General features: G+C 37.6%; 1 protein-coding gene across 1 annotated transcript; it reads right to left on the bottom strand.

Annotated features, from left to right (window-relative positions):
* Window positions 1-269: 269 nt before the first annotated feature.
* BMP3 (bone morphogenetic protein 3) lies at window positions 270-27,430 on the bottom strand. The gene is made up of 3 exons (XM_055296257.2): window positions 26,525-27,430; window positions 11,164-12,074; window positions 270-4,462 (listed from the first exon to the last, which is right to left on the bottom strand). The coding sequence occupies exons 1-3, from the start codon at window positions 26,838-26,840 to the stop codon at window positions 4,271-4,273; spliced, it is 1,419 nt and encodes a 472-aa protein (XP_055152232.2). The 5' UTR covers window positions 26,841-27,430; the 3' UTR covers window positions 270-4,270.
* Window positions 27,431-27,482: the final 52 nt, after the last annotated feature.

Below are 27,482 nucleotides of genomic sequence, written 5' to 3' on the forward strand. Positions count from 1 at the left end.
TAAAATGTGGAGTTTTTGGTTAAAAAAGAAAAGAAAATATGCAACAATTTAAGTTGAGTTTCTCAAGCTTGAAAGATATATTTTTCCTGATGGGTATATTTCAATATTGTTTTACAATCATAATCGTGTTATGTTAAGAGTAAGTTACGATGCTCCATTTAGAATACCATTTGAAAATGTTCAACTCTATGTTTAAGCTTTATTACCTCTTTTCAAATGCAGCACACTTGAAAATGTCTGGAAATATAGTCTTTCCCAATAAGTAAAAATGAATGGTCAATGAAGCAATTTTTATTTCCATACTGTATAATGAATAGCTTTTCATTACTGAAAGAAAATGATACAAATTCAACAAAGCTTATACATTGGTAGTGAAGTATCCTTCACAGTTTCACTGCAATATACCCTCTAAGTGGATTTGACTAAAGAACCAAACTGCATTTTGCATCTAAAAACTGTAGTAAAAAGGAATTTTTCTTGCTAAAATTATTATCATAATTAAGGATAAAAATTATTATAGGAAGGCAATAGTCATTAAATAAATTAAAAGCATCTTTGAACTTTTTCCATATACATATATAATATATATATATTTAAAATTGCCATTGACTGTACAAGTATTAAACATTTACAGAAACTGTGGAAAGCTGAAGAGAAGGACTGGATTTCAGGAAACAAGGATCACTTTATCACTTATAAACTACATTAAATACAACTCAGGGGAAATAAGAGCTATACAGAAAAGTCCAACTTACCCAAGATTTCTTATTTAATCTCTTCTTTAATCTTACACATCAGGTGTGCATAGCTATTCCTAACCCACCTTTGATTCAATAAGAAGTCAATGCCCAGACATTAGTTACTTGTTAGCACAGAGAAAAGTGAAAGCAGAAAGACTAAACTGAAAGACTAAACTGAATGAACTATACAAACATTTTTAATAAATCAGACTCTTAGCAGTATTACTCACATTTGATTGCCTACGAAAATATTAAATGGGCAATAAGAGTTTTATTCAGAAATATTAAGGTAAAAAATCTTAACATATAAATGATCATCAGTTAATATATAGCAAAGGGAATGTAAAAATGTATCTGGAATGTTGTAGTCCTGAGATCTGAGGAATCCAGTCTTCCAGTTTAAGTTCTACAATCCCAAATCCTGTAAATTATATATTATTTACACAGGTTACAACAAAGTATTTTTAAAATATTCTATTGACATTGGCGGTCCCTTAATTTGAATTCAAGAGAACAGTTATTGAGAAAAAGAATTCTTTTTGTCAAATAAAAAAATTAGCCGGGCATGGTGGCGGACATCTGTAATCCCAGCTACTCTGGAGGCTGAGGCAGGAGAACTGCTTGAACCCAGGAGGTGGAGGTTGCAGTGGGCCGAGATCGCGCCACTGCACTCCAACCTGGGTGACCAGAGTGAAACTCCATTTAAAAAAAAAAGAAAAAGAATTATTTTTTTCAGTAACTGACTGTGTGTTTGTGTGTGTGTGTGTGTGTGTGTGCATGCTACATGGGGGAGAGAGATTACTTGTGGGGGAAGATAGAGAGAGTATTATGCATGATTTAGCAAATGGAGTTTATAATTGTAGCTTCTCTTTTCATGAATGCCAATTTAATAATTCTATACCAGGAGATTTCTAAAACTTCTATGTAGGAATTATACAGAAACTAGTACCTAACAATTTGTAAAACAGGCACTTACTCAATTTTCTAACTACTCTTAGTAAATCTGTATTAATTAAAATATTAATACATTTACTTCAATCTCTACTACTGAAAGATAATCTTGCTTTATTCTTTGGGAATAAAACTCTTCCAATTTATACTATAATATATCCTCAATTCAGTAGTAAAATGATAGTTACAAAGCACCCAGAAAAACTGTTGGTTAAAACCTATTTCCATTGCTAAGAGATTACCCAAGTTCTGTTATTATGTTGTAATTTTATATCAATTGCTACTTAAAATATAATTTTAACTAGTTGGTACCTGTAAATTTTATTATGTAGTGGGTTTTTGGCCATTGTGGGGTGCAATCTGTAATAAGTAGGCATTGACTCAAATTAAGAAAGGTAACAAACAGGCATTTGGATATGAGAAGGCTAAGAAGTGATACTGGGAATTGCCAGAAGTTTTGGTTGATACATCTCTAGAAAAAAACCTAAATTTAGAATTTCACCAAATCTACCAATGAAAAAGTTTTCTTTATTGAAAAACAATATGATCAGGATGGTGGCCACACTCTGGACCCCTTCTATCATACACTTTTATTTTCAAATGTTTGAGAACATGTATTAAAAAGTAATTTTATCCTCCATCTTACTTTGAATCTTTATGCTACTGTAAGAAAAAATGAACTAGAAGAAAGCATGATAACTCAAGCACCAGAACTTCCCTCATTTTTTTTTAGAACTGGTGTGTCTCACTCACAGAATTAACACACACCCACACCAACATTTGTGTACCCCAAGGTGTCAAAGAGCTTCTTTTCATGGGTTCTTCTTTTAATGGGTTTTCAGTAAAATACCACTTAAACCAAAGCGAATGCCATACTAATTTACAAACAGCGAAGTATAGGATGTTCTTGCATTTAGTTTATTAAAAGAGGGACTTACAGTGTTTTTGTATCTATCACTATCATTCCTTCAAAGAAGACGGGTATGAAATAGCTGGAATTATAAACTTAACCCTTCCAGCTCATGGTCAGCCTCTTCATTTTACCAGTGAGGACACTAAAGACACACAGGTAACACAGTGCCTTTCACAAAATAGATGCTCAAAACATATTTATTAAATGACTGAACCACCATAATTAGCTACAGGCAGAGACAGAACAAACTCCATGTCTTCTGATACTGCACAGCCTCCAAAATGGCTGAGATATTTCTAAGTATCAGATAAGACTGAACTAAAATGAGGATTAACCACAGATTAACACCAACAATGATCTATGGCCTGAAAGCATTTCCATCACACAAATAAATATAGTGAGAAGGATTTTGAAATAATTTTGAAGAGTAAAGGTATAAGAGGACACATGTATGTATGTGACACATAGAAATGGAAAACAAAGACAAACAAGTGTCTATATTTGATTCCCATACCTGGTGAATAATGTTTTGTAAGCTTTGCTAACTTGTAGATTTCATGACTGAGCCAAAAGCCCTGATCTATGTGAAAAAGTGCCTGACTTAGATGTGACTGAAGAATGATATTCAATATTTGGTTATGGTTAAATTGGTCATTTAAGATCTTCAATATTCCATCAGTTTTTGGGCCTCAACATCTACCAATAACTTCATATGAAGTAAAGGCATATCAGGAGAATTAAAAAGTTAATGGCTTTAGGAATGATTTTTAAATTCAATTTAGAATAAATAAAAGCATTTGTGAAAAAGAAGTACAAAAGAGGAATTATACTTGTGTTTTCAAAAACTGGGTTGCTGATTCCTTTTTCTGGTAGGAAATGAAATGAAAACAACCGTATTTGCAATTAAATACCTGGGTCAAGTGGTAACTCTCTGTATATGCTCTTGAATTATTCTATCATATTTGACAAAGTTCTCATAACTGAATGGTGTTTGCCAAAATATAAAATTGAAAAAATAAAGAATCCTGTGTAAACTGAATTATAAAACCATATTAAGCAAACCACCCTACAGAGGGCACAGGCACCTGGAACATGTATGCACATACATTCACACTAACGCTCAGCACAAACTTTCCATTACACTTACACAATGACTTGTGGAGGAAAAACAAGGGTAAACAAGAGTCTCAAGAACTTAAGAAAACATCAGAGTTGATTATTTAGCACTTTCTCAGGAATCTAAGGCAATAAGCCTAATTCAAAACATGAAATTGTTCTCTATTTCCCATTAGTCATTAAATGAGATAAATGACAAGCTATTGCTGCTTCTCCATTCTGTTTTCAAAGAACATTACAAAAATAAACCAGTGTGTTCTCTAACAGTTCTAAAAACAGTTTGATAAGTTGTTGTGTTTGATTACAAAAAGAGAAATAGATGTCCATATTTACTAAAATCTCACTTTAAGTTACATTTAGAAACAAATACAGTCCTTTTCCTTGGTGGAAACCTTCAATCTATTTGCTCATTCCCCTCTGACTATAGAAATAATCTTTTGAAACAAAATGCATTGGCAGTGCAAAAAAAAAAAAAAAAAAAAAAAAAGGAAGAAGTCCATAAAAATAAACTAATGATTGAATTAAGCATTCAAATGAGTTCTTTGCCAGGTTATCTGCAAGCGCAAGACTCTACTGTCATGTTAGGATACACTTTAAGCACTACATTCTTATTTTCATCAAAGAATAAAATACTGAGCGAGGACATCTTTTCTGGTACACAGCAAGGCTCAGGAATCCCAGGAACGACCCCCACAGCTCTCACTATACTCTGGATGGTAGCGTGATTTGATGGCTTCAAAGACTAGAAAAAGAAATGAAAGAAGAACACATGTGTTAGGTGGAACTGTGTTTCCACTCCTCAGTCCTCATTACACAAAATGCTTATCTAATGAATTTGTTTCAACAATTTAGTAAAACCTCTGGCATCATTATACATTAAGCCCAATCTCCTATCCCACCACTACCAAAATGGTTATTATTTATTAAGTGCCTGCTGCATTCCAGGCATGTTATATGTAGTCTCTCTAATTCTTACAACAAAGCTAACATTTCTTACACTTTACAAAGGCTCAAAAAGCTTAAACGACATATCTAAGGTCAAATAGCTTGTAAATGGTAGAGGATTTAAACCCAGTTATCTCAGCAAGAATCATTTAATTACAAACAACTTAGTCCCCAAACATGGAATTAATACATTCTACGGTGTTTTCAATAACAGGATTGCAACAAAAAATGATTTGTTATTGGCCCTATGTTAATCAAAACCCTAACAAGCACTCTATTTAACAGAGATACATTATTGCCACTGCTATAGTGATATTTAGGCATTGTTGTTAAAATAAAACCAAGCAAGTCAGAGGGGTATTGATTTATTTAATTTCATAGTTGCCAAGATGGATTGGATGGTGACTATTCCACTATGTAATTATTCAACTCTCCTTAGAAGTACAAACTGGGGGGTAAGAAGACCACACCATTGGCCACTGGGGGTCACTGTTGCTCCACTGGTTTAGAATTAAGCATGGTGGGGTTGTGTTCTAAGAGTGGGCCACGTCCTCTGGGAATTCCCTCTGGGAATTATGAGGACCTAAAGTTATCCTATGGATACCAGAACTTTCACCAAAGAAGCCTGAGTAAGAATCTTTTCCCTGAGAAAATGCCAAATGGGACCACTAACATTCATGTGAAGCATGTGGTTTTATTTAGAGAACCCCATACAGCTCTGCTCTAGCTAAAAGTACTAAAGAAACAGTCATTTTTGCAAGTCCAGAATGTTAGGTATTGCCAGAGTGGTAAGAAGAACTTCCTAAGAGATACCCCACTGTGCAACACCTGTTTTTCCCGATGCCTCTTTTAGGCAGGTGAAAGTAGTTTTGTTTTAAACACATTGAGCAACAGAAGTTTGGTAACTTGCCAGAGACCAATTCAGGAGTAGGATTTTGACCAAAACTTTCGCTTTTTAATTTCAGGACTTTGAGCCATGATTCTCATGGCTCAGAGGAACCCCGCCCCAGTGAATTGGTATTTTAATTTCAAACTCCTAAAACTCCCAGCATGGGAAACTGGAACAAGTTAAAACTTTAAGGGTATATACAAACCAAGGGAGAAGCAAATAATATAGAAAGCAGGCATACTCTTAAAAAAAAAAAGAAAAAGAAAAGAAAAAAAGAAAAAAGGATTATTTTTGGCAGAGGAAGGTTAAATCTCATCCCATCTTTTAGTATCAATGAAATAAAATCCATACGTCAGACTTCAACTTTATTGTGATTAGGAATAAGTAACTAAATAATTAGACTTAATGATGGGCAACTGTTCTTACTTTTTTTCCTAGAGATTTTCAGTATATGTTAAAAAGACTGGTTAACTTTGAATTAATTAGCTTTAACTCATTACAAAGCAAGTTATTCCTCCCTTGAGGAAAGGAAGTCCATGCTGTTTTATTTCGCACATTGTATGCCCCGCATCACCAATAATATCTGTGTAACTTACACAAACTACAATCAGTATTGTACAACAAATGTCAGTAGCCATTGCTTGTTATTGCTATTGGTAATTTCTAAAGAAAGCTTTTGCAGCCATCCACTTTTCTCTACTGATTTAAAGTTATTTATGACTCAATCATCTAAACAGCTTGTCATAAAGTGAAAACAATTTGTAAACCAGATTTTCCAAAAGTATTCTGTTATTTTAATGTTTAATGACTCCTATAATATTTGAATTTTATACAAAGTGGATCAACTTAATCACATGAGAACTTGGGTGCTAAATTCTGCTGTGCATGGCTGTTGCTGAGCACCTAGTATAATCTAGGCATGAAATAAATGCTTGTTAAATGGATGAAATACTTAAAAGAAACAGCATACCCTCCATTTTATCCATTTCTGTGGAAATAATTCCTATCAACAAAAATACAAGTTTCTGTGCAAATGACCTGGTGTAGATATGAAAAATATTCATGGGTGTTTCCTAGGAAAATTCCTGTCCTTTTTTTAAAAGTTTTAACTGACAAATGATAGATTCAGAAACTATGAGTATATGAGTAGTCTCTAGTGGGCTCACTGGAATTTGGACAGAAGCCCCTGATTCTGCATTGGTGTATCTTATCAGGAACCTCTCAGATTACTAGGGAGTTTCCCCTGCTTTTTTTTTCTCACTATGAAATCCTCTGATCAACCTGCCATTACCAGAAATAATCATGTCGTGCACAAAAGATCCATGCGGTAATTTGCTGGTGTAAAGCATATTGCCAGTCCAGAATTCCTGTTTGTTTCTGAGTTCAGGTCATGTGTGACTCTTTATTAAATAAGTTAAAAAATTAAGAAATATATCAATTACTAATGCATATCTGTGGTATTTGCCTTACCAGCTCTTTCTAATGAGGGTGAAGCACGACTTCAATAGCAGTTAGGTAATTTTTTGCTTAAGTAACTCAGCACATCAAGATTTAATGTTTTTGGAGTTCATTTTTATGACCAGAGATTAAAATTGGAAGATTCAGGAAGTTAATTGAGGTTGTATCATTTTGAACTCATTAAATGTGAATTTCTTCTTTGTACGGAATACTTGGTTCAAAGTGTTTAGATACTTCGCTGCCTAATTCTATGTGTTTGCTATTTCTAGCTTTTGCAAAATTCCTTGAAAAAAAAAAAAAGCAAAACCAACTTCTCTTGGATCTTTGTCAGTGACAACAGCTCAATCACTTTCATTTGAAATTTCTGTTTTCCATCTCTTCTAAGGTGATGAGGAGAGGCAAAGGTATAGAACTTGGCGTTAACTGTATGGGTATTTTTCATCTCATGGCAGAACTCCAAGAATCTCTCTCTGGGAGAACAGATTGGCTGTAAGGGCTAGAAATCAGAAAAATCCAAATTGCCGTGTCTGTGAATGAAATCTACAATGGTCAGGCCTGCACCTGCCAAGCTGTGTATGATGTCCTCGAGTTGAATTTGATTACAAATGCATTAGCAGGGGAGAGCATGTCATCAGCTAACAGCCTTCATTCCTGACCTGGGCCATGGAGTTTTACTCCACAATTCTTCCAGTCCAGCCCACATGGGTGTGATAGTCCAGAAAGTATCTAATTGGAATCAGTGAAAGGGCAAAGCCTGGAATTTGGGAAAGGCAGAAAGAACACAGCTGTTCTGAATTAGAGAACAGGTTGTCAACTTTTGCAGACAAAAGGCCCTGCCATATAGAACAGTCTTTGGCTCAGGAGGCCAAAAGAAAGGAGGGCCAACAAAGCAGTCTAGCCTGGGGGAACTTTCTCTGGGGCAAAAACTATATCTAAAGTCTGAAAGGTCTTTGGCACCTCAGTTATTCCACATGTTTTGTACTGATCTGACCAGCGGCCTTGATTCTCCTCTGTTGCTTAGACTATATTTTTATTTACAAAGTTCACTCTGGTTGCAGTATTGGACACTGTGCTGATAACAGGGATGTTTATTAATTGCCCCTAATGTAGCAGCTTCATTTGGCTGCATGTTTCCCATCTTTTTGGTCACTGTACCACTTGAAAGACACAAGGCCTGGAAGGCTTAAAGGGAACCACTAGAAAGCTTTAAAAGTTAAACAGATCCACACAATGTGATGAGAGATTGAGAACTCTATGTAACAGCCAAACTTCCACTCTCAACTTGGCAAAAGGAAATCTGAAGCTCAGAGAGAAAGCTCCACACTTATCCCTGTTATGTCTCCCTGGAGTTCTGATGCCATTCCAAGTTTTGACAAATATTATGATGAGTTCAGTTGCTGCGACTGATGCTCTCCTGATTCTCTTACTCTCCAAATAAACCTCCCTGGAAGAGCTCACGGGCGGTTGAACCCAAAGGGAGAAACCTATTTTCAGCTTTGTGATGTTTGAAAAGGGACTAGAAACATTTAGAAAACATTTTCCTGCCTTACAACTTTTATTCTCTTGATCTCGTTTCCTATGTAGTCTTTCTTCAGAGTCCTATGTTTGCTTTTCTTTCTCCTCAGTCTCAGAAATGGCCATGAATAATAATGTCAATAACAGGTATTTATTGATAACTTACTATGTGCAAGGTGCTCTACCGTCTCATTTTCCCACTGTTTTTGTTATATAGAAACTATTATTTTTACTATTTACTACTAGACCCATTTCAGACTGTAAAAATAACTTGTAGAGAGTCTGAATAACTTCTCCAAAGAGCCATAGCAGTAAGTGGTAGAATCAAGATTCAAGTTTAAAGGATTTGACTCTCATTTTTGCTACTCAAAGTGCAATTTGTGGATCGGCAGCATCTGCATCACCTAGGAACTTGTTAGATATGCAGGATCTTAGGCTCTACTATATCCACTGGATCAGAACCTACATATTAACTAAATCCAGGGCAATTTGCCAGGACATTAAGGTTTAAGACGCCCTGCTGTGACCAAGCATGTACATTTAATTATTCTCCTGCACTAACAAACTTCTCTCTTTAAATGTATTTCTGCTATTTTTAACTTATTCCTCATCAGTTCTTAAATTATTATTCTTTAGATCACTGAGAAAGATGATGGAGCTCTTCTGAAGTAACAGCAGGTTTCAGAACAGTAAAAGCAGGTAGAACCAATAAATGAGAGGGACAAATTGGAAGTAATTGTTGTGGGGTGGATACCAAATCAATTCTCCAGAGCTAGAGGTTCAAAAGCAAACTAACAGAGTATCTCTGCATTGTCCTGGCTTCCTGAGTCCTGAAGATTGTAGTCAGGAGAAAAAAAAGGGAAAAACTCCTTCCCTGGGCTACCCAGAATATATGACCCTTTGTAAGTGAGAGGGATTATTTGGAAAACTTTGAGACCCAACGCGAGTCAGTCATCCTGGGTTTAAAGACAGATTTTGAAACCATTCTTGCTTCTCAATGCCACAAGGCAAGCCACACTGTAAAATAAAGACTCATCACTGCTTGTTACATTTGTCATCTTTGTTGTGTGTGTGTTTTTTAATGTTACCTCAGTTGAACAATTTTGTTTGATCAGTAAAATATCCTTTATGAATATTTAGACAAGATAAGACTCTTTACATAATTGCAAGGGTATAGAATTCGTACTTTGTGTTTGGGTTTATGAAACATAAAATGATCAAAAATCTTTGGGAAAGAAGGGGTCTTAGAGAAGTATTATAACAAGAAAATAAAATTTCAATCAAGTCTGTGGCCCTGAAAAGGCTAACCCAGCCTTGTGCTGTCAGCCCTTTGCTTTTTTTTTTTCTCCTCAGAGTCGGGGTCCTGTTGTCTCACTCTGTCACCCAGGCTGGAGTGCAGTAGTGCAATTAGAGCTTACTCCAACTCTTGGACTCAAGTGATCCTCCTGCCTCAGCCTCCAGAGTAGCTGGAACTACAGGGGCATGCCACTGTGCCAGACTAAAGCCCTTTGCGCTTATGTTTGTTATGCTTGTCATCTCAATGATTATAGCCAAGTGTTACACTTGGCTAGAACATGAAAATGCTATTTTAGAGATGCATAAGCAGAAGTTGGTCATTTGTTGAGACAAAGGATTTTTTCTTCATTATCATAAAATAGCAAAAATGGACTCATTTCAAATTTTGAAAAAGAAAACTGTATTCCTCTGAATTCTGTTTCTTCAGCTACTTTTTTTTTGGTATAACAGAGATATAAACTGCTACAAGCTGAGAATGGAAGTGCACCAATAAACTTAACTGAAGGCTGAAGAGTGCCACTATATTTTATTATAGAGGGTACTACTTAAACTTTAAATTCAAAGAGAAGAGTCACTTGAACGTGCTGTGCAAGTTGGAGGTGGGGGTTGGAGATACTTCTGCAAATATATTTGTCAGGAGACTGAGAACTGATATGATAAAGTTCAGACCTTATGGATTTTCGAAGAGACACAGGTAAGCTCTGAAAGGTTGAAATTAGTCTTGGCAAAAGTTTACAGAGTCATCATATTCTATTTTGCTTTCCTTTTCTGATGTTTAGCAGTGAAGCAAATGAAATAAGCATGTAGTGGATTTCATGAGGCCAGTTTACCTCAGTCAATCCTGATCCTGACCTCTGTGGGGACAACTTAGCTCACAAAAGGGTATTTATTAAAACGTGTTCTGCATTAGGGCATCAATCCCATCAGCTCTTCTCTGTGCTCCCGTGACATTCACTTATTCCTTGATTACTCTTCCAAGATCAGCCTTCTACCATTTGGGGCTTGCTTACATGGACAGGTGCAAGTTCACACATAACCATGTGGCAGAATATGCACCATGTTGAGAAGCAACACAACAAGTATGTTTCACACGTTTTTTTGTCATATCCTTCTTTATACCAATACTGACTTCATATTACTTTAACAACCATTAAAGAAAAACCAAGAACAACCATATTACCTATTATGGTTTAGAATGCAGTAAATAAGGGTCCCAATGGATTTTGCAAATGGCAACACAAACGCTTACACAAACCCCCTATATGCACACTCAACTTAGTCAATGTGTCTTTCTACCAATGGAAATAGGAAGTAAGTACAGGACAGAGAACAATGGCTACCTTTGGCATGGGGAACTGGCATGCCCCAGAGCAATAATAGGCATCAAAGGACTTGGGGGAGATAATCCATTCACTCCAGCCAATATCTGCAAAGTCTACTTTGAGGTATCTCCTGGCGCAATTCCGAGGTTCAATCCATTGCTTTCTCCTTGCCTTTTTCAGGGTCTGCTCATCAAATTGGAGTGTCTGGCTCTTCTGATGAGGTCCCTTTCTCTGTTTCTTTTTATTCTTACCCTTTTCAGGGGGCTGAGTCTGAAGGGTCTTGTAAGGCTTTCTCTCCTCCCACACCTCATCCTTTTTATACTGGTATTCTGCACCAGGAAGCTCGTTGTTCTGCAGAGGCAGCAAGACCCCAGTAGAGCGCTTCTTCCTCCGTTCAATGGAAAGGGCAGCTCTGATGTGACTATCCCATTTGGGAACAGTTCCAGTGGGAATATTCTGATGTCCCTGTAAGTTTGATACCACACTTTCTGGCTCAGAAATGGCAGCATCATTGGCATATACCAAGATATAAGGCTCTGGAAAAGGTAACCTCCTCTTTGGCAGCTGGTGTCCCTTGGAGGTAATGTTAAATCCTATGAGGAACTCTTCATTTTCTTTGGCCTTCCTCAAGAATTGAGTGATATCTTTAGACAGCCAGGACATAATATCTTGATGAGATTTGGCCATATCCACTGACAGATGGCCCAGGAGTTGACTTTGGTTTCTGCTGAATTTGAGGGTCCATGCAGAAAGATCAATCTGAATGTGTTTACTCTGAGCATGATGGGAGCATCCTCCAGACACTGGACAACTAAGGCTGATGTTTCCTAGCTCTCCAATATAGAAATATAGTGTGGCAGACAAAATGTTTTCAGACTTGGTTAGCGATGTCAGATTGAAGATATACAGTCCTTTTCTTTCAAGAGTTTCTAGGAAAGAAAGAGAAAGAGAGTAAACAGGAGTAAACAAGACCATTACTTCACTATATGACAATTAACTCAAAATGAATCAGAAACCTAAATATAAGAAATAAATCCATGAAATTTTTGGAAAGAAACCTAGGGGTAATTCTTCATGACTTTGAATTTGGCAATGGCTTCTTATATATGACACCAAAAGTGTAAGCAATAAAAGAAAAAGTAGATACATCAATAAATTAGGTAAATTTATAAAATAAACTGGACTTCATTAAAATTAAAAACTTTTGTGTATCAAAACACATTATCAATAAAGTGAAAAGACAACCTCCATAATAAGATAAAATAATTGCAAATCATACATTTGATAAATCTAGTATCCAGAACATATAAATAACAGTTACAACTCAGCAATAAACAGACCAAGAAACCAAATAAAAATGGGAAAATGCCTTGAATAGACATTTCTTCAAAGAAGATATACAAATGGCCAAGAAGCACATGAAAAGATGCTCAACATCATTAGTCATTAGGGAAACACAATCAAAATCACAGTGAAGTACTACTTGATACACACTAGGATGACTATAACAAATAAACAAAAAAACCCAGAAGGTTACTGAGAAGGTGGAGAAATTGGAACACTCTCAAATTGCTGGTGGGAATGCAAAATGGTTCACCTGCTGTGGAATACTCTTTGGCAGTTCCTCAAAAAGTTAAACATAGAATTATTATGATTCTGCAATTGCTCTTCTATGTATACACCCCAAAGAATTGAAACAGGCACTCAAATAATTACATGGTTACAGCAGCACTAGTCACAATAGCCAAAAGTTAGAACAGCTCAAATGACTACCAATGGATGAATGGATAAAGAAACTGTGGTATGTCCATACAATCAAATATTATTCTGCCATGAAAAAGAATGAAGTACTGACACATGCTACAATGTGGATGAACCTTGAAAACATTATGCTAAATGAAAGCAAGACATGGAAGATCACATATTGTTTGATTCCATTTATATGGAATATCCAGAATAGTAAAATCCATACAGACAGAATCAGATTGGTGTTTGCCAGACGCTAAAGGAAGGGGCTAATGAAAAGAAACTCCTTAATGGTTACAGGGTTTTACTTTAAAATTGTGGAAATATTTTGGAACTATATAGACTTGGTGATAGCACAACATTGTGAGGGTGTTAACTATCATTATATTGTTTACTGAAAATTAGTTAAATTTATACTATGTGAATTTCACCTCAATTAAAACAAAGCAAAACAATTATGCCATCTCTTGTTTTGGAGGGTTCCTGGAAGTGGAATAAAAAGAGAGTAATAAACAGGAATAATTTTAAAAGACAGAAAAAGGTTAGCAAGAATCAGCCATTTTAATTAATTTGCTCTTTCCTTTACTGAAGCACCATAAATGTGTGAAAACTTTAACACAGAAATAAACTTAAAGGGGTGAAAGCTCAGAGTTATGGAAGACTGCCAAGACTTATTCCTACAAATGTGGCGACGTATTGTAATAGCTTTTTATCTGAGGCCTGTATAGCCTACGGGCTACAAACACAGGGTTTGGAATTACACTCACCTTGATTCAAGTACTCGCTCAGCCACCTATCAACTTCGCAATATCACACAAGCAGTATTCTCATTCACAAAATGAGACAATATCTACCTCCTATGTCATCAGAATTAAATGAGACATGTATAAAGCAGTCCATAAAGTGTCTGTGAAGTGTTTCTTAAATATCAATTATTATTGTTATTAGTTCTGGTATTAACAGTCTTACAAGGATTACGTCTTCTTCTACCTACTTCAAAAAATGTAGGATGAGGTCAGGTGCAGTGGCTCATGACTGTTATGCCAGCACTTTGGGAGGCCAAGGCAGGTGGATCATTTGAGGTCAGGAGTTCAAGACCAGCCTGGCCAACATGGTGAAATCCTGTCTCTACTAAAAATACAAAAATTAGCAAGGTGGTAGTGGCACACACCTGTAATCCCAGCTACTCGGAAGGCTGAGGCAGGAGAATCGCTTGAGTCTGGGAGGTGGAGGTTGCAGTGAGCCGAGATCGCACCACTGCACACCAGCCTGGGCAACAGAGTGAGACACTGTCCTCAAAAAAAAAAATTGTAGTATGCCTGATAAGCATTGGGTAAGCAGGATCCAATGCATCTCAATATTCAAATAATACATCTGAAAAAATGAGGCATACTGCAAAAATGTCAAAAAAGAAAAAAAAGAATGCTCTTGTGGATCTTGTTTGAAGTTTATGACATTCCATAAATTTTAAAAAAAGAGTTAACTTTCTATATAGTGCAACAAAAATGATTAAAATTGTTCACCCATACTTCCAATTCTTCAAATCCAGAAATGAGAGAGAAGAAGAGAATGAGAGATTTATTAATAAGTGCAGAATTTGATTCCTCCCCTTTAGCTCATAAAACAAGATCCACAAGACTGAGGTTAGAACTCTGGAATCTCCCATCCTGGGATCAGTCACCAGAGCCTAAGCCCTTCTCCATGCACTTGTTCCATATACATATTTGTTTCCGAAACACACACGCAATCGTGAAATTATGTTCTTGATCAAAAACATGTTTCAGTAAAAACAAAACATTTTTATAAAGATGTGGAAACTTAAAATGAGTTCATTGAGTCCCCAAGCACAAGGGAAGTGCAATGGGAAACATATTCTATTCATTTTTAACACCGTGTGAAGGAAAAGGAGGAAACTGCCATTGGTGCACATTTGTATAATCCGTGACACCGGGATAATATTTTACAGACCTTTATAATGAAGCCATGGCATCAGGACTGTTCAGAGACTTGAGCCTTAATTCATACCAGTCACTGGAGCATATACTTTTACCCAAATTTTGTGTAGCAGATAGAAGTTTAAAGTGGAAGGAAGAGAAGCCACTCTGTTCTGGGTATGTGGCAATCCAACGGTTGCCAAACAAACATGCTGGCAGGGAATAAATGATCTCCAAGGGATATGGGTGGCAGTACCTTAATGGGTAAACCAATCCTGCCCTTTGCCCCACATTTTGCTTCAAAATATTTTCTTCTTTCAAACATGTTTCCTTCTAGTCACCTTATGACCTGCTGTTAATTAGCCTCTACCTCTGTGTCTAATCTACAACATCGTCTTGTAAAAGTCTCCAAATCTGTCATACTGCCTCTTCCAATGGCTCTCATTTTAAACCAGTGCTTTATTATGAAGTCAAAGCCCATTGGCCCAGTTGCAATTTCACTACAACCCATAGCAGCCCTCAGACAAATAACCTAAGCTCTTTAAGTTTTGGTGTGCTCATGTATAAAGTGGGTCTAGTAGTAGCAACTATAGAGTTGTTGCGAGGATTAATTGAGAGAAGGCACATAAAACACATAGAAAATATTGAATAAATGTTAGCTAACTAGAACTGTGGTTTCCGGTATGGTAGTATGTAGCCACTTACGTTCAAATTGAGATGTGCTGTAAGTGTAAAATACACAGTGAATTTTGAAGACTTGGTAAGAAAATGAATATAAGATATCATAGCAATACATTTTATTTTAAGCCAGTGTGTGTTAAAGTGACTTTATTTAACTATATTGCATTAAATATACTATTAAAATTAATCTCACTTGTTGCTTTTCACACTTTGAAATGTGGCTACTAAAATCTTTAAATTATATATGTGACTACCATTTGTGGCTCCCATTGAATCTCTATTGGATGGTCGTGGTCTAGAATAATCACTAATTTTGTAGTCAAAATGGAAAGGAAAAAAAAAGACTATGCCATGATGATAATACAAGTAGCTATGCCACGATGATAATAGAAATAGCTGTGCCATGATGATAATACAAGCTGCCAAAGGTGTTAGCTATGCTTGGAGCAGAATTGGGAGCCATTAACTTTACCCAGGTAGAGGCAAAGAAACACACAGGGAAGAAGTAATCTTTGGACCAGACTTTTAAAGATAAAGGAAGAAGGAAATCTTGGCGAGGGGATGGAAGGAACAAATTCTAGCAGTATGCAATGCTGTATATCTGGAAGCTTTTGCAAAAGAAATGTTGCCAATGTTTTACATAGAAAATATAAAAATACTTACAATTAACCTAGTTATTGAAGTTCTAGTGAATGTCTAACCTAGAATTGAAGTTCTAGTGAATGTCTAAGCCATCCAAGTTGAGCAAGGAATGGCCAATCTGAAGCCTAACCAAAGGTATTATGTTATTCCCAACACTTGATGTGTTTGCTCTTGTTATTTCCACCTAGGCTAGGGATCTCTGCCTGTTCCAGATCCTCTCCCTCCTGGGTTTAAAAAAAAACCAAGAAGCAAAACAATAAGCTAGAATTATCAGCCATTTCACAAAGCATTCACTGACTTTGACTTTTCTAACCCATACTTTATTTTTGCCTTCTCTTATTCTAAAACATTTTATTTTTGTGTAAGTTAATGATCTTCTCTCCAAAACAACTTAACAAATAGTTACTGAGCATTTACAATGGACGAAAAAAATAGTATAAGCTAGCATCATGGGGTCAAGTGAATGTATATAGAGAAGTAAATAAGAATGAGGTACACCTTCCTGCAAATAGCAGTGCATGATAATATCTACTCAATTACTTACATGCTCTTTTACTTTTTAGATTTTATATTAACTTGGCCTGGCGCGGTGGCTCACGCTTGTAATCCCAGCACTTTGGGAGGCCGAGGCGGGCGGATCACGAGGTCAGGAGATCGAGACCACGGTGAAACCCCGTCTCTACTAAAAATACAAAAAATTAGCCGGGCGTGGTGGCGGGCGCCTGTAGTCCCAGCTACTCGGAGGCTGAGGCAGGAGAATGGCGTGAACCCGGGAGGCGGAGCTTGCAGTGAGCCGAGATTGCGGCACTGCACTCCAGCCTGGGCGACAGAGCGAGACTCCGTTTCAAAAAAAAAAATTTTATATTAACTTGTAAAGTGAGTAACTTTCCATACTCATGAACAGATTTGCATTGTCTCTCTCTTCCCCATGAGTTGTAGCACAGCTTTATCTATGCACACAAATATCTACGTTTGAATATCAGTAAATAAAAAATACCTTAATATTCACCTTTTCTATTCTTCTGAAATATTCAGATACTTATCTATTGGGAATGATTGAATCAAATTCCTGATTAATAAGAGCAAACTGATATAATAATGATAAAAAAATGAAGGTGGATTTTTTTCAGGTTACAAAAATTACTTATGCGTTTTTAGTCTGTGGATAGTATTCGGTACTAGAAAATATTAATTGTATGCTACACTGATCATCTAAATATATCTGGAATTGCATGCCTAATTTTGGGTGCTCTCATTCTAACCAGTTTATTAATGCAGAAGAGAGCAACTTGGAAAAGTAACCCAGATGTTGAGGGGTCTGGAAACTATCTCATAGATTTGAGTTGAATAAATAAGAAAACATTGCCTGGAGGGAGAAAAAAAAGTTTAGCAATGACATGAGAATTATTTTCCAATATTTAAGGGACTGTGGAGAGATCAGGGTTTTTCTGTCCAGTGTCAAAATGAGAATGCAATCTAACGGTGATAGTTAAATGGAGGCCAAATCCAAGCCAATATAAGTCATGACTTTCAAACTGTTTGACTTAGTGAGACCCATCTGTGGGACTGGGGCAACTGGAGATAAGTCAAGACTATTACAGGAGGATGTTTTTATGGTAGAGTAGTGTGTGAAAGTGAACGAGAGAACCTCTCATCCCTTGCAAGTAACTATAACCGGCTTTGTTTTCTAGCTTTCCCCAAAGAAATATTTTGATGCCAAAATGTGACTACCAATAGGTGGTGCTATTTTCTTACTGTTTGCTGGCACTGGCACATGGGAATATATTTACTGCAGCCTAGTTAGGGTTTACCATTAGCATTATAATCTTATCTTTTGAATTTTCTAGAGTTTTAACACCTGAGAATTGAAAAGGAGGTTGGAAGACAGGTGAGTTTCTGAACAAGCCATACTCTCTTTTACACACTTGTTGGGACTTTGCACCTGTTGCTGCTTCTCTCTGCAATGTCTCTACCCACCCTTTTTCTCCTTGATAATCCAGATTTGTTTTTTAAGGCAAGGCAGAGATACCATTCCTGGATGCAAGCTTGTCATGACAACCCATTTCCTTGGCTAGGATCCTGCCTCTATTACCATTTTCATTACACCTTTGCTCCTTCTTAAGGCCATAAGTTCCTTAAAGACAAGGCTCTAAATTATATCAGACTCTTCAGCCTCCAACACAGGGCTTGACCTTAAAGCTTTTTTTATATGAATGAGCAAATTTAGTTCAACCTACTCATTAGAGAAATGCAAACATGAAGCACCCTAGGAGTTAGCAAGCTAGCTAGCAATTGACTTTGGAGAAAAAGTCAGATAGGCGTTTTAAAAGGAGTTTGATTATTAAATAAAGGTAGAAGATTTATTTCAGTTTTTACCTAAAAACAAAGCACTTGCACCTGATGAAACCAAGGACTCATTTCAGGAAGTCGGGTTCTGACTTCGGGACTTAAGGCCAGCCATGCTATTGCAACACTTCAGTGCCTCTCCAGGAGTAGCTGAGGCTGTGTCCAGGGAGTGGTAAGGGGAAGTTCACCTTTGTGCTGGCCCACACAGAACGTTTGCAAAGGGAATTAGAACATACAATCAAAAGCTTCCTATGTAAAGTCTGATTTTAAAACAAATAGACTAAATGAAATCTTGATGATTAGCTAAATCCCCAGGAAGCAGGGAAAACATTTTAGTCATACAGAAAATATGTAACTAAGAACAACCACCTCCCCAACCTCCCCTTGCCCCAACTTCTTTCTTCAAACAAAGTACAGCTGCTAGAAATGCCAGGGGTGCCTAGGACAGGGACACATCCACCCTCAGTTGCTGGGTGAATATTTGCTGCAGATTACTTAGTCAAGATTGCAGCATCCCTGTGCTGCCTTTAACTTTCAGGCACAGGCAAAAGGAATAATTTCTACAGAGAACACAAAGTCTTAGAATTGTGTTTCTCCTGCACAGTCCCAGTCAAATGACTGTGCTTTACGGGATCTCAAAACAACCATTCTCTATGTCCAAAGTAAAAACAGCCAAAGATGATATGATGTATGTTTTTCTAGAATAGTAAAATGTTCATTAATCAGTTTATCTACTCTTAGGCTCTGCCCAAAGGCATTCCTAGACTGTGAGCACTAAGAGGGCAGACCTGTGTTCTATAGATCTTTGAATTCCTAGTACTTCACACAGCCTGGAGCACTTAAGTCCCAAAAGGTATTTGTTAGGTGTGTTGAATGAACAACTCTGTAAACTTAACAGATTTAAAAGTGTTTCCTACTTAACACCAAAGCATAAAAACTTTCAAGTAATTTCAAGTTCCCAAAGTCAGCAAGAGCCCTTCTTGGGTATAAATACCATATGATATTTCCTTTCAGTTCATTAGAAAAGAAGAATTATTATAATCATTGTATATGAAGTAGAATAATATTGTCATTTAATATATAAATGGTAAAATGCCCCATAAGAAATTCCTTCAAGGCAAGTTTATTTGTAAAGGGTATTTGCCTGGCTGATAGCTTTTGAACTATCTCATCTTTTCTCCTGAATATGTAACTCAACTCAACTGAAGTATTTAGTGAGCGTCAACTACACGGCAAACTGTGCTAGGTCCTCAGAACACACAGATGAATTGAGACAGACTCCATGTCCTCCAGGGACTTGCTTTGTAGGCCTCTGCTCATATCATATTTTTCTTCTAGCAAATTTATTATATCATAAACTCTCTGCAGCTATGAGTGAAGGGTAAGCAGTCTTGATTAACTTATTTCGAAGACTTCTTTATGGCAAAACCATCATAAAGGCAGTAATATACCTTCTAAGATATATATTTTAAAAAGCTTACCATTATATAAGTCAATAAACCATTTGTCTATGGGTAGGCCCACTAAAAAGGCCAGATGAGATCAGGAATAACATGATAATCAATTCTAGATTTAAGAGGCTGGTTTTGATATAAAATACTCAAAACTCTAGGGACAGAAGCTTAGAGCAGTGTTTCTCAAATATGGATCAGAATCTTGTGGATGGCTTTTTAAAACACATATTTCTGAGCTCCATCACCAGAGTTTGATTCGGCGGGTCTAGTATGGGCTGGAGAATTTCTAACAAGGTTCTAAGTAATACTGATGCAGCTAGTCCACGAACTATACTTTGAGAACAATTAACTTCAAGAAATCTCTCTAAAAAAGCATAACCCTACACCCCTCAGCCACCATGGTCAGGACAGAAAATAGTACATTTGTTGACTAAAGGTTTGGGATATCATAGATTGCACAGATAATTACCAACTATTTTTACATCATCATCTGTGCTACAGACAAGTACATATTATCAACATTTGAGATATGTTTAACGCTTTGTTGAACGCCAGGGGGAAATAATCTCAAAATATTAAGAATATTAGAATACCTAATTTATATAGGACTTCTAAACTTTTAAAGCATCTTTGCATTTACTTTGTCAATTGAGTTTCACCATCTTTCTGTGAGACAGGCACAGGAGGTATAATTTAATCCATCTGATAGATGAAGAAACTGAGAATAGCAATATTAGATGACGTTACTTACTAGCAGTTCAGCCAACAATGGAAGTTAGATCTCCTAACTCTTAGCTTTAGGTAATAGAAAAAACAAAACACTAATAATCTTTACTTGAAAACCATTTCATTTAACACCAAGTACAGCAATTACCCTTAATTCAGTCTTTAGATTAATTTAATGCAATTAAAGAGAAAGGTTTTTGAAGGAAAAGCAAATAATAGTATGTTGGACAGTTGGTTTAACTGTAAAATGAGGGGGCTGAACAAAGAACCTTATATTTTTAAATTTATTGAATGTAATTATTTTATAAAAGAGATATTTAACAATACCTTAGTAAAGTTAAAAGAACTAACTGAAGCTAGTAATAAAGTGAGATCATTTTGCACACACACTTATATTCGTGGTATACCCAAACACAATCAAGGTACTGCATTTACCATGGTTCTATCGCCATGAAAAGATGGCTTTTAAAGAAATACAGATCATTGAAAGAGTCAATAAAACCACCGTGGCCATTTGATTCTATGATCTACATGCTGATGTTTCAGATAAACAAAGAGAAATTCATGCCTTTAAAGTATTATCCCTTAAAATGTGTGTTATCCAGGAGTACTGCTGTATACGCCATTATGCTAAGACACAACGACTGCTAACATGTAGATAGACTAGTAATTTTATTGGCTGTTACATATATTCCATATATGAAAGCTTTTTGGGTTACATTTCATCTTTTACTACTGTCAAAAGTAGATATAATCCAGGTATACTTGTATTACTTGATTAATATAAAGTCAATATTTCTATTACAAATTCTATTTTCATGGATTCATAACATAATCGTAAAAATTTACTCAACTGAAACATGGCATAGAAAAGTCTGTCTTAAGATTATTTGTGATGCCAAATGTCTTTCCACTACTACCCCCAAAATAAAGACATTAAGATACTAACTGATTATTAGTATATACAAATTTAGCATATGGAAGAATCATCAAAATTTGGGGAGAGATGTTCTGTTATTGAAGCACAAAAATCCTGACTAACCAAAAGAAAATATATAACAAGTTGCTCAACCATTTTCATAAGGTTTTTTGATAGGTGCAATATTTTTATTATGCCTATTAAATATAACAAACACTGGGGATTTATAATATAAGGAATTTGATTGACATCTTAAGTAAATGTGTCTTTCATCAAGGTAGTAATGGTGACAAAACATTAATAAAGTGATATACATGATCATTAGTGAATTTTTCCACAAATAAACTAGCTTTTCTTTTTAAAGCATAATACCTGTGTGAAACAATGAATATTAATCTTATAGATGGAAACAATGAAGGAGAACTCATAAAGATATAGGAAAAAATAAAATTTAATGACAGAAGATATCTAAAATTACATTCAGAGACATTTATAACATAAAAGCAGGAAGATGGTACAATGCCAATTGAACCCAAGTCCAAAAAGTAATAATATAAGTAGACATACTGAGATAGGTACTGCGTGGGAAATGAAAAATGAGACAGTGTTCAGTTGAACCACTATTTTCCCAACTAGACATCTTAGAAGGACATTTCTGTAAAATGCTTTCTCCAGGAGGAAGTATTTCCCTTTTGTGGGGACTCATTAGCATTTAAAGGTCTTGAAAGGTCCCACAGCAAAGAAAACTGATCACATTTTCCACGTTTGACCATGGGGCCCAATTTTATATAATACCTGTTAACATCTTGCAAAGACCTGTTTTTGTGACATTTTCTCCTAGAAAATTAGATTTGGCTATTAAAAATAATAGGTTTTGAGGTGAGCTCAGTATGTTTGAAAAATTATGTGGCAAATACATCATGGTACTTGTTTCTGCTTCCATTAAAGGAAGGACTTGTTTTCTTGAATACTTCTTCCAAATACAAAATTATATGATGCAAAAATGCTTAAAAGCAGATTTGATATTCATGTCCCTATTTAATTTTTAGAAAAAGCTGAACTCATTCAATCAAATGCTTACGAGCTTCCACTACTTAGGTAAAATGTATGTAGCCTTCTAATTCATTCTGAATTATGTATCTATTTCTAGTGTACAAATATTCCTTGAGTGAATTATTTGCTTAGGAGATTTTTTTTTTCATTGACCCCCATGGCCTCTTGGTCTCTTCAAGTGTTTCTAGCTAAACAACAAAGTTAAATTTAAATTTTTTAATATGTAATTCATTCCCGTTCTCCTTTCCATTAGCATGAATAATCAAGAATTCATGGCACTGTGATTTTTTAAATGTCAGAGATTATAAAGCTGTCTTGCTTGTTACAGTAAAAACTTCATTAAAGGCTATCATGTATTCAGAGTAGTGTGTAATTCAAAGCAGCTGCACACCCATCTCCTCTTCCTCAGATGTACTATTGTCCTTTAAATGAAAACATCAGATTATCCAAGTACTTTTAAATTTCAAGCCCAGTTTCTAGGTGCCAGGCACTTCAAGGTAACTACGTTTTAATAGTTTTTATAGTCCCTTAGCATCAAACCCATCAAAAATGATGTTTTCCCACTGTTTCCATATATTTTGAAGGAATGGCTCCTATTGGAATGATCATTCAACACTTAGTTATATACTATCTTTGCTGAAGCCTTATATTTTAGCCTTACACTTCAGAAACATTTCAATATTATAATTACTTATCTTAAAAGTACTTTGGTCACAGGAGGAAAGAATCTCCTCTTCCTCATTGCAGGAAAATATTCACTTGTGGGGGTGGATTGCCTCAGTTATTTTTTTTAAGTCTACGAAGTATGTGAGATTTTTTTAAAGGTGACAAGTACTCACTAAAATGTGCTATTTTTGTAGGTGCATGTCATAAATAGTGATAGTTTCCTAATAACATGTGTGCTTTAATTGTTTTTCCTAAAGAGATTACATTTGTCATTAAGAAAAGGAAGATTAAGTGACTATGCGAGTCATGAGAAAGTGATGATCCTGAAGTATCTTAAAAGATCAAGACAGAAGAAAACTTCGTGTAAAATATTCTTCTTTATCATATAGTAGCCAGAGATAACTTAAACCAAAATCAAAATAAATGCTAATTTCATATCCTTCTGTCTTCCTTCACATGGTGTGTTTTTATGAAGCTGACCTTCTCTGTCACTAATAGATTTTGTAAATTACCTTTTGCAAAGGGAAAGATAAAACCTGTCTTTATGTAAACCCTTCCACATCACAAAAAAACTTACAAGCACTCCAAACTTACGGTTTTGGCACACCAACTACATAGCATTCAGGGAGGAGAAAAGGGGTTAGCAGAAAGTGTATTTAGGATGAATGCCACCCACCATCAAGTAATGGTTTAAGTAGAAAGTAATCAGAGGGAGACCACAGCAGCTAAATTTCAGCCAAAGATATTCTAGGTTTAGAACAATAAATAATTTTAATCAGGTATGTTCCAAGGAACAAATAGGACTCTAAAGCTATAACTCAGCCTGAATAAGCAGTCAGAGGCTACCGGATCAGCAGCTGCCCCATATACAGCACACCACCTGATCTTCCATTAATATTTCTAACGTCTTCAGTACAGAGAAACCCATATGTTCTAAAACTTCAAAACTCTGGACTGGAAAACATATCTACTATATTAACTTAGACAGCATCTTTCACCTACAAGGGAACATATGTCACAAGGTGAAAGGGTGTTATGGAAATGCTGATATGGATGAAGAGAGAGGGACACACATGAAAACCTTAGCACGTTCCTGGAGTCCTGCCTTATTAGAGCCAGAACTGCCTTATAATAGTCTTTTTAGTGTGTTAGTAACTAAACACTCTTGGAAGGTGCCCAACATGAACCACCTCGCCAGGAGTCTCAATGAAGTAACATGACACTTAAGCTTCCACAAAAACCAGTGTCTACATTTGATGAATAAGTCATTAAGACAGTCTCTAGGATGCTAAAGGGATTACTTTTCTTATCAGGGCACACAGCCTTGTATATATGCATCAAGCTGCAACTCATCATTTCAAGGGAATGTCTGGCCTCCTTATCAGAGTTTATTATTTGATGCTATGAGACTACAGTGAGGCTGATAAGGGACACTCTGGAATTATATTGCAAGGAATGAGTTGAAGCCAAAAAGAATATGGTGCCTGAGTTATTAAAATCTTTATCCATGGTTAACTTAGCCTAAAACAAAAGCTGTACAATACGTGAATGAAACAAACTCGAATTCTACCTCCAAACCATGTGGTTCATTCTATAAATGAAACTTGTTAATCCAAAAAATATTGTTTTTTTATCTTAGGGGCCTCAGCTACTCCCTAGCAATATAACCAAGAAAACAAATATCAAGATAAGAGTGATTTGAGTACCTTCATTTTTGCCACCTGCGTAGCTCACCCAACTTCCATTCAATCCTTGCAACTCCCGTATGAGTTCTTCACTGAGTTATGCCCCTAGAGTTGCACTAAAGTAAACAGAGTATTCACTGGTGTAGTCAGCTGTCAGGACAGCCTCCTCCAATGGCTAGGATACTATGGATAACACAGAGCAGGTTTCTTTTTCCTTACTGGTGGCGCTCTCCTCACAGATCATGCTCATGGTTTTAAGAAGAACGTAAAATCTGGTTCAGTTCAGTCTCTAGCTAAAGACTTCTGCATTAGGAAGCATAATTCACATCTACTGTAAATGTCATCATGCCTATAAGCTCTAGAATATATTTACACAGACAATGCAGGGCTTTCCTTGATGAATGCCTTAGTTTTCCCTTTTTCCAGGAGTCTTACATATCAAAACTTTGGGAGATTTCTTTCTAGTGATTCTGACAGTATTGATTGAGGCATGGCCTCATTTTCTTGAAGAGTCTTGGCTATTGTTCAACTGTTCACTGAAGATAGGCTTTGCAGTTACATTTCCCCTTATCATGAATGTAGTGAACATCCTCAAAGCATAAAAACAGAGTTAGTGTCCAGGAAGCTTTCCCTCAAGCTGTTGACACAAGGGAGGGAGGCTGTTAGCATAAGTTATTCCCTTCACCACAGGGGCTAGGAGAAACCTTGTTAAGCCATGAATTTCAGTCCGAAGTGATCTGTGCTGAAAAACGGGATGAGCAGATTTTCTTGGGCAGATTCCAAGAGGTGTTTACATCCAGGGTTGCTCCCTCCCCTTGTCTCCCAGCTCCTCTCAGGATGGATGGTACAACCCCTATTTACCCAGACGGGTTTTAAATAATCGAAACACCCAAGCACCTGTTTTTTTTATTGTTGTTGTTGTTGTTGTTTTTGCCACTAAGGAACTATCAAGTAAAGTGTCAAATATAGTACAGTAACACAAAGGGCGCGAATTAGGAGCGGGTGCAATATCCGGAGAAGCGACTGGAGAAGGAGAAAAGGAGAGGGGAAGCCGTCTTACTCAAGTATGATTTCTCTCGGGCCCCGGTATTGGCATAAAATGGCATCTGCCTCTTAGTAAACATGGCTAAAGCCCAGTCCAAAGGAATTTCCGCTGGCCGATTTAGGAATCAACAGAATAAGGTACCCTAGAGGTGCTCCAGTCACTCAGGGCAGGAGGCCTCACAGGCATGGGGTGTCGCCTCTTCCCTTTTTCCACGAAGTTCCTCCAGCCTACCCCTCCACTGCTCCGCGCCCTTCATTCTATTTCCCCCTCTCACTTTGGATTTGAAAACTGGGCTTACAGGAGATGCAGCTGGCGACACACAGGGTGTGACTGGACGGAGGAATCCAGAGGGCAGCTGAGGAGGGCGGAGAAAGGTCCCTGGTCAGCGCCACCAAGCAAGGGGCAGACAAGGAAGCTGTGGGGGGTCCTGGGAGAAAGCTGGGGCGGGACCACGGGAAGGGAGTCTCACCTCCCGCACTCACCTGCTGCTGCCGCCCGAAAGCTGCGAACCGTGTTGCCTTCGCGCAGGGGCTGAGGGCGCCAGGGCTGCCAGCCTCCCTCCAGGGAGCCCGGTGTCCGCGCCGCCTGGACCGTGCTGTACCTGTCATAGAGCCGCAGCATGTGTTCAGAGACCTTGTCTTGCGGCTGCAGCTCGGAGTCCGGGCCACCACCTGCCGTGCGGTCACCTGGCACAGGTTTGCGGAGCTCCGGGAAAGGTGGCTTCGGTCTCTCTCCCTGCGCCAGGCTCACGCAGAAGCAGCCCAGCCACAGAAAGAGCAGCCTGCTCGCCCCAGCCATGGCTAGGTACCCGCGCGGCGCGTCGGCTCCCGGCGTCGCTGCGAGACACTCCGAAGGCGCAAGGAGCCGGCGGCGGAGCCGAGGGTTGAACTCCAAACCAGCTGGGGCGAGGGCGCACGGAGCCCGGGACACGGCCGGGTGCAGCGAGATAGCGGCCAGCCCCACTTGCTGCGCTGACCCAGCGCAGCCTGACAGGTGGGCTCTTCCCCAGCAGCTGCGCGGACCTCGCCGCGCAGGGCGCTGCGGGCGCCTTCTCCACTCCAACGCTGAGAAAGAGCTGTAGGTCGCGGCGTGTGTGGCCCGGGTGTTTTCAAGATCTGTCTGTACCTTCCTTCCTCGCTTTATTTTTGGGAGCACCCGGCCAAACTGGCCGCGCGAGGGACTAGGACTAGCTCTGTTTTGGGCGCCAGGTCGGAGCCGGGGCTGTGCGCAGCGGTCCGGAGGGCGCTCGATTGCCTTTTCCAGGGATTGGAGCAGCTGCGGCGCGGCTGGTCCGAGTTTTTTAGTGTACGTGTGTGTGTGTGTGTGTGTGTGTGTGTGTGTGTGTGTGTGTGTGTGTGTGTGTGCGTGTGTGTGTATGAGAGAGAGAGACTTAGTTCCTTCGCTCTCTAGCTGATCTGTAGAGTCCTCAGCCAATCTCTC

The sequence above is a fragment of the Symphalangus syndactylus genome, chromosome 10 (genome assembly GCF_028878055.3).
Source record: "Symphalangus syndactylus isolate Jambi chromosome 10, NHGRI_mSymSyn1-v2.1_pri, whole genome shotgun sequence".
NCBI classification, from domain to species: Eukaryota; Metazoa; Chordata; class Mammalia; order Primates; family Hylobatidae; genus Symphalangus; species Symphalangus syndactylus.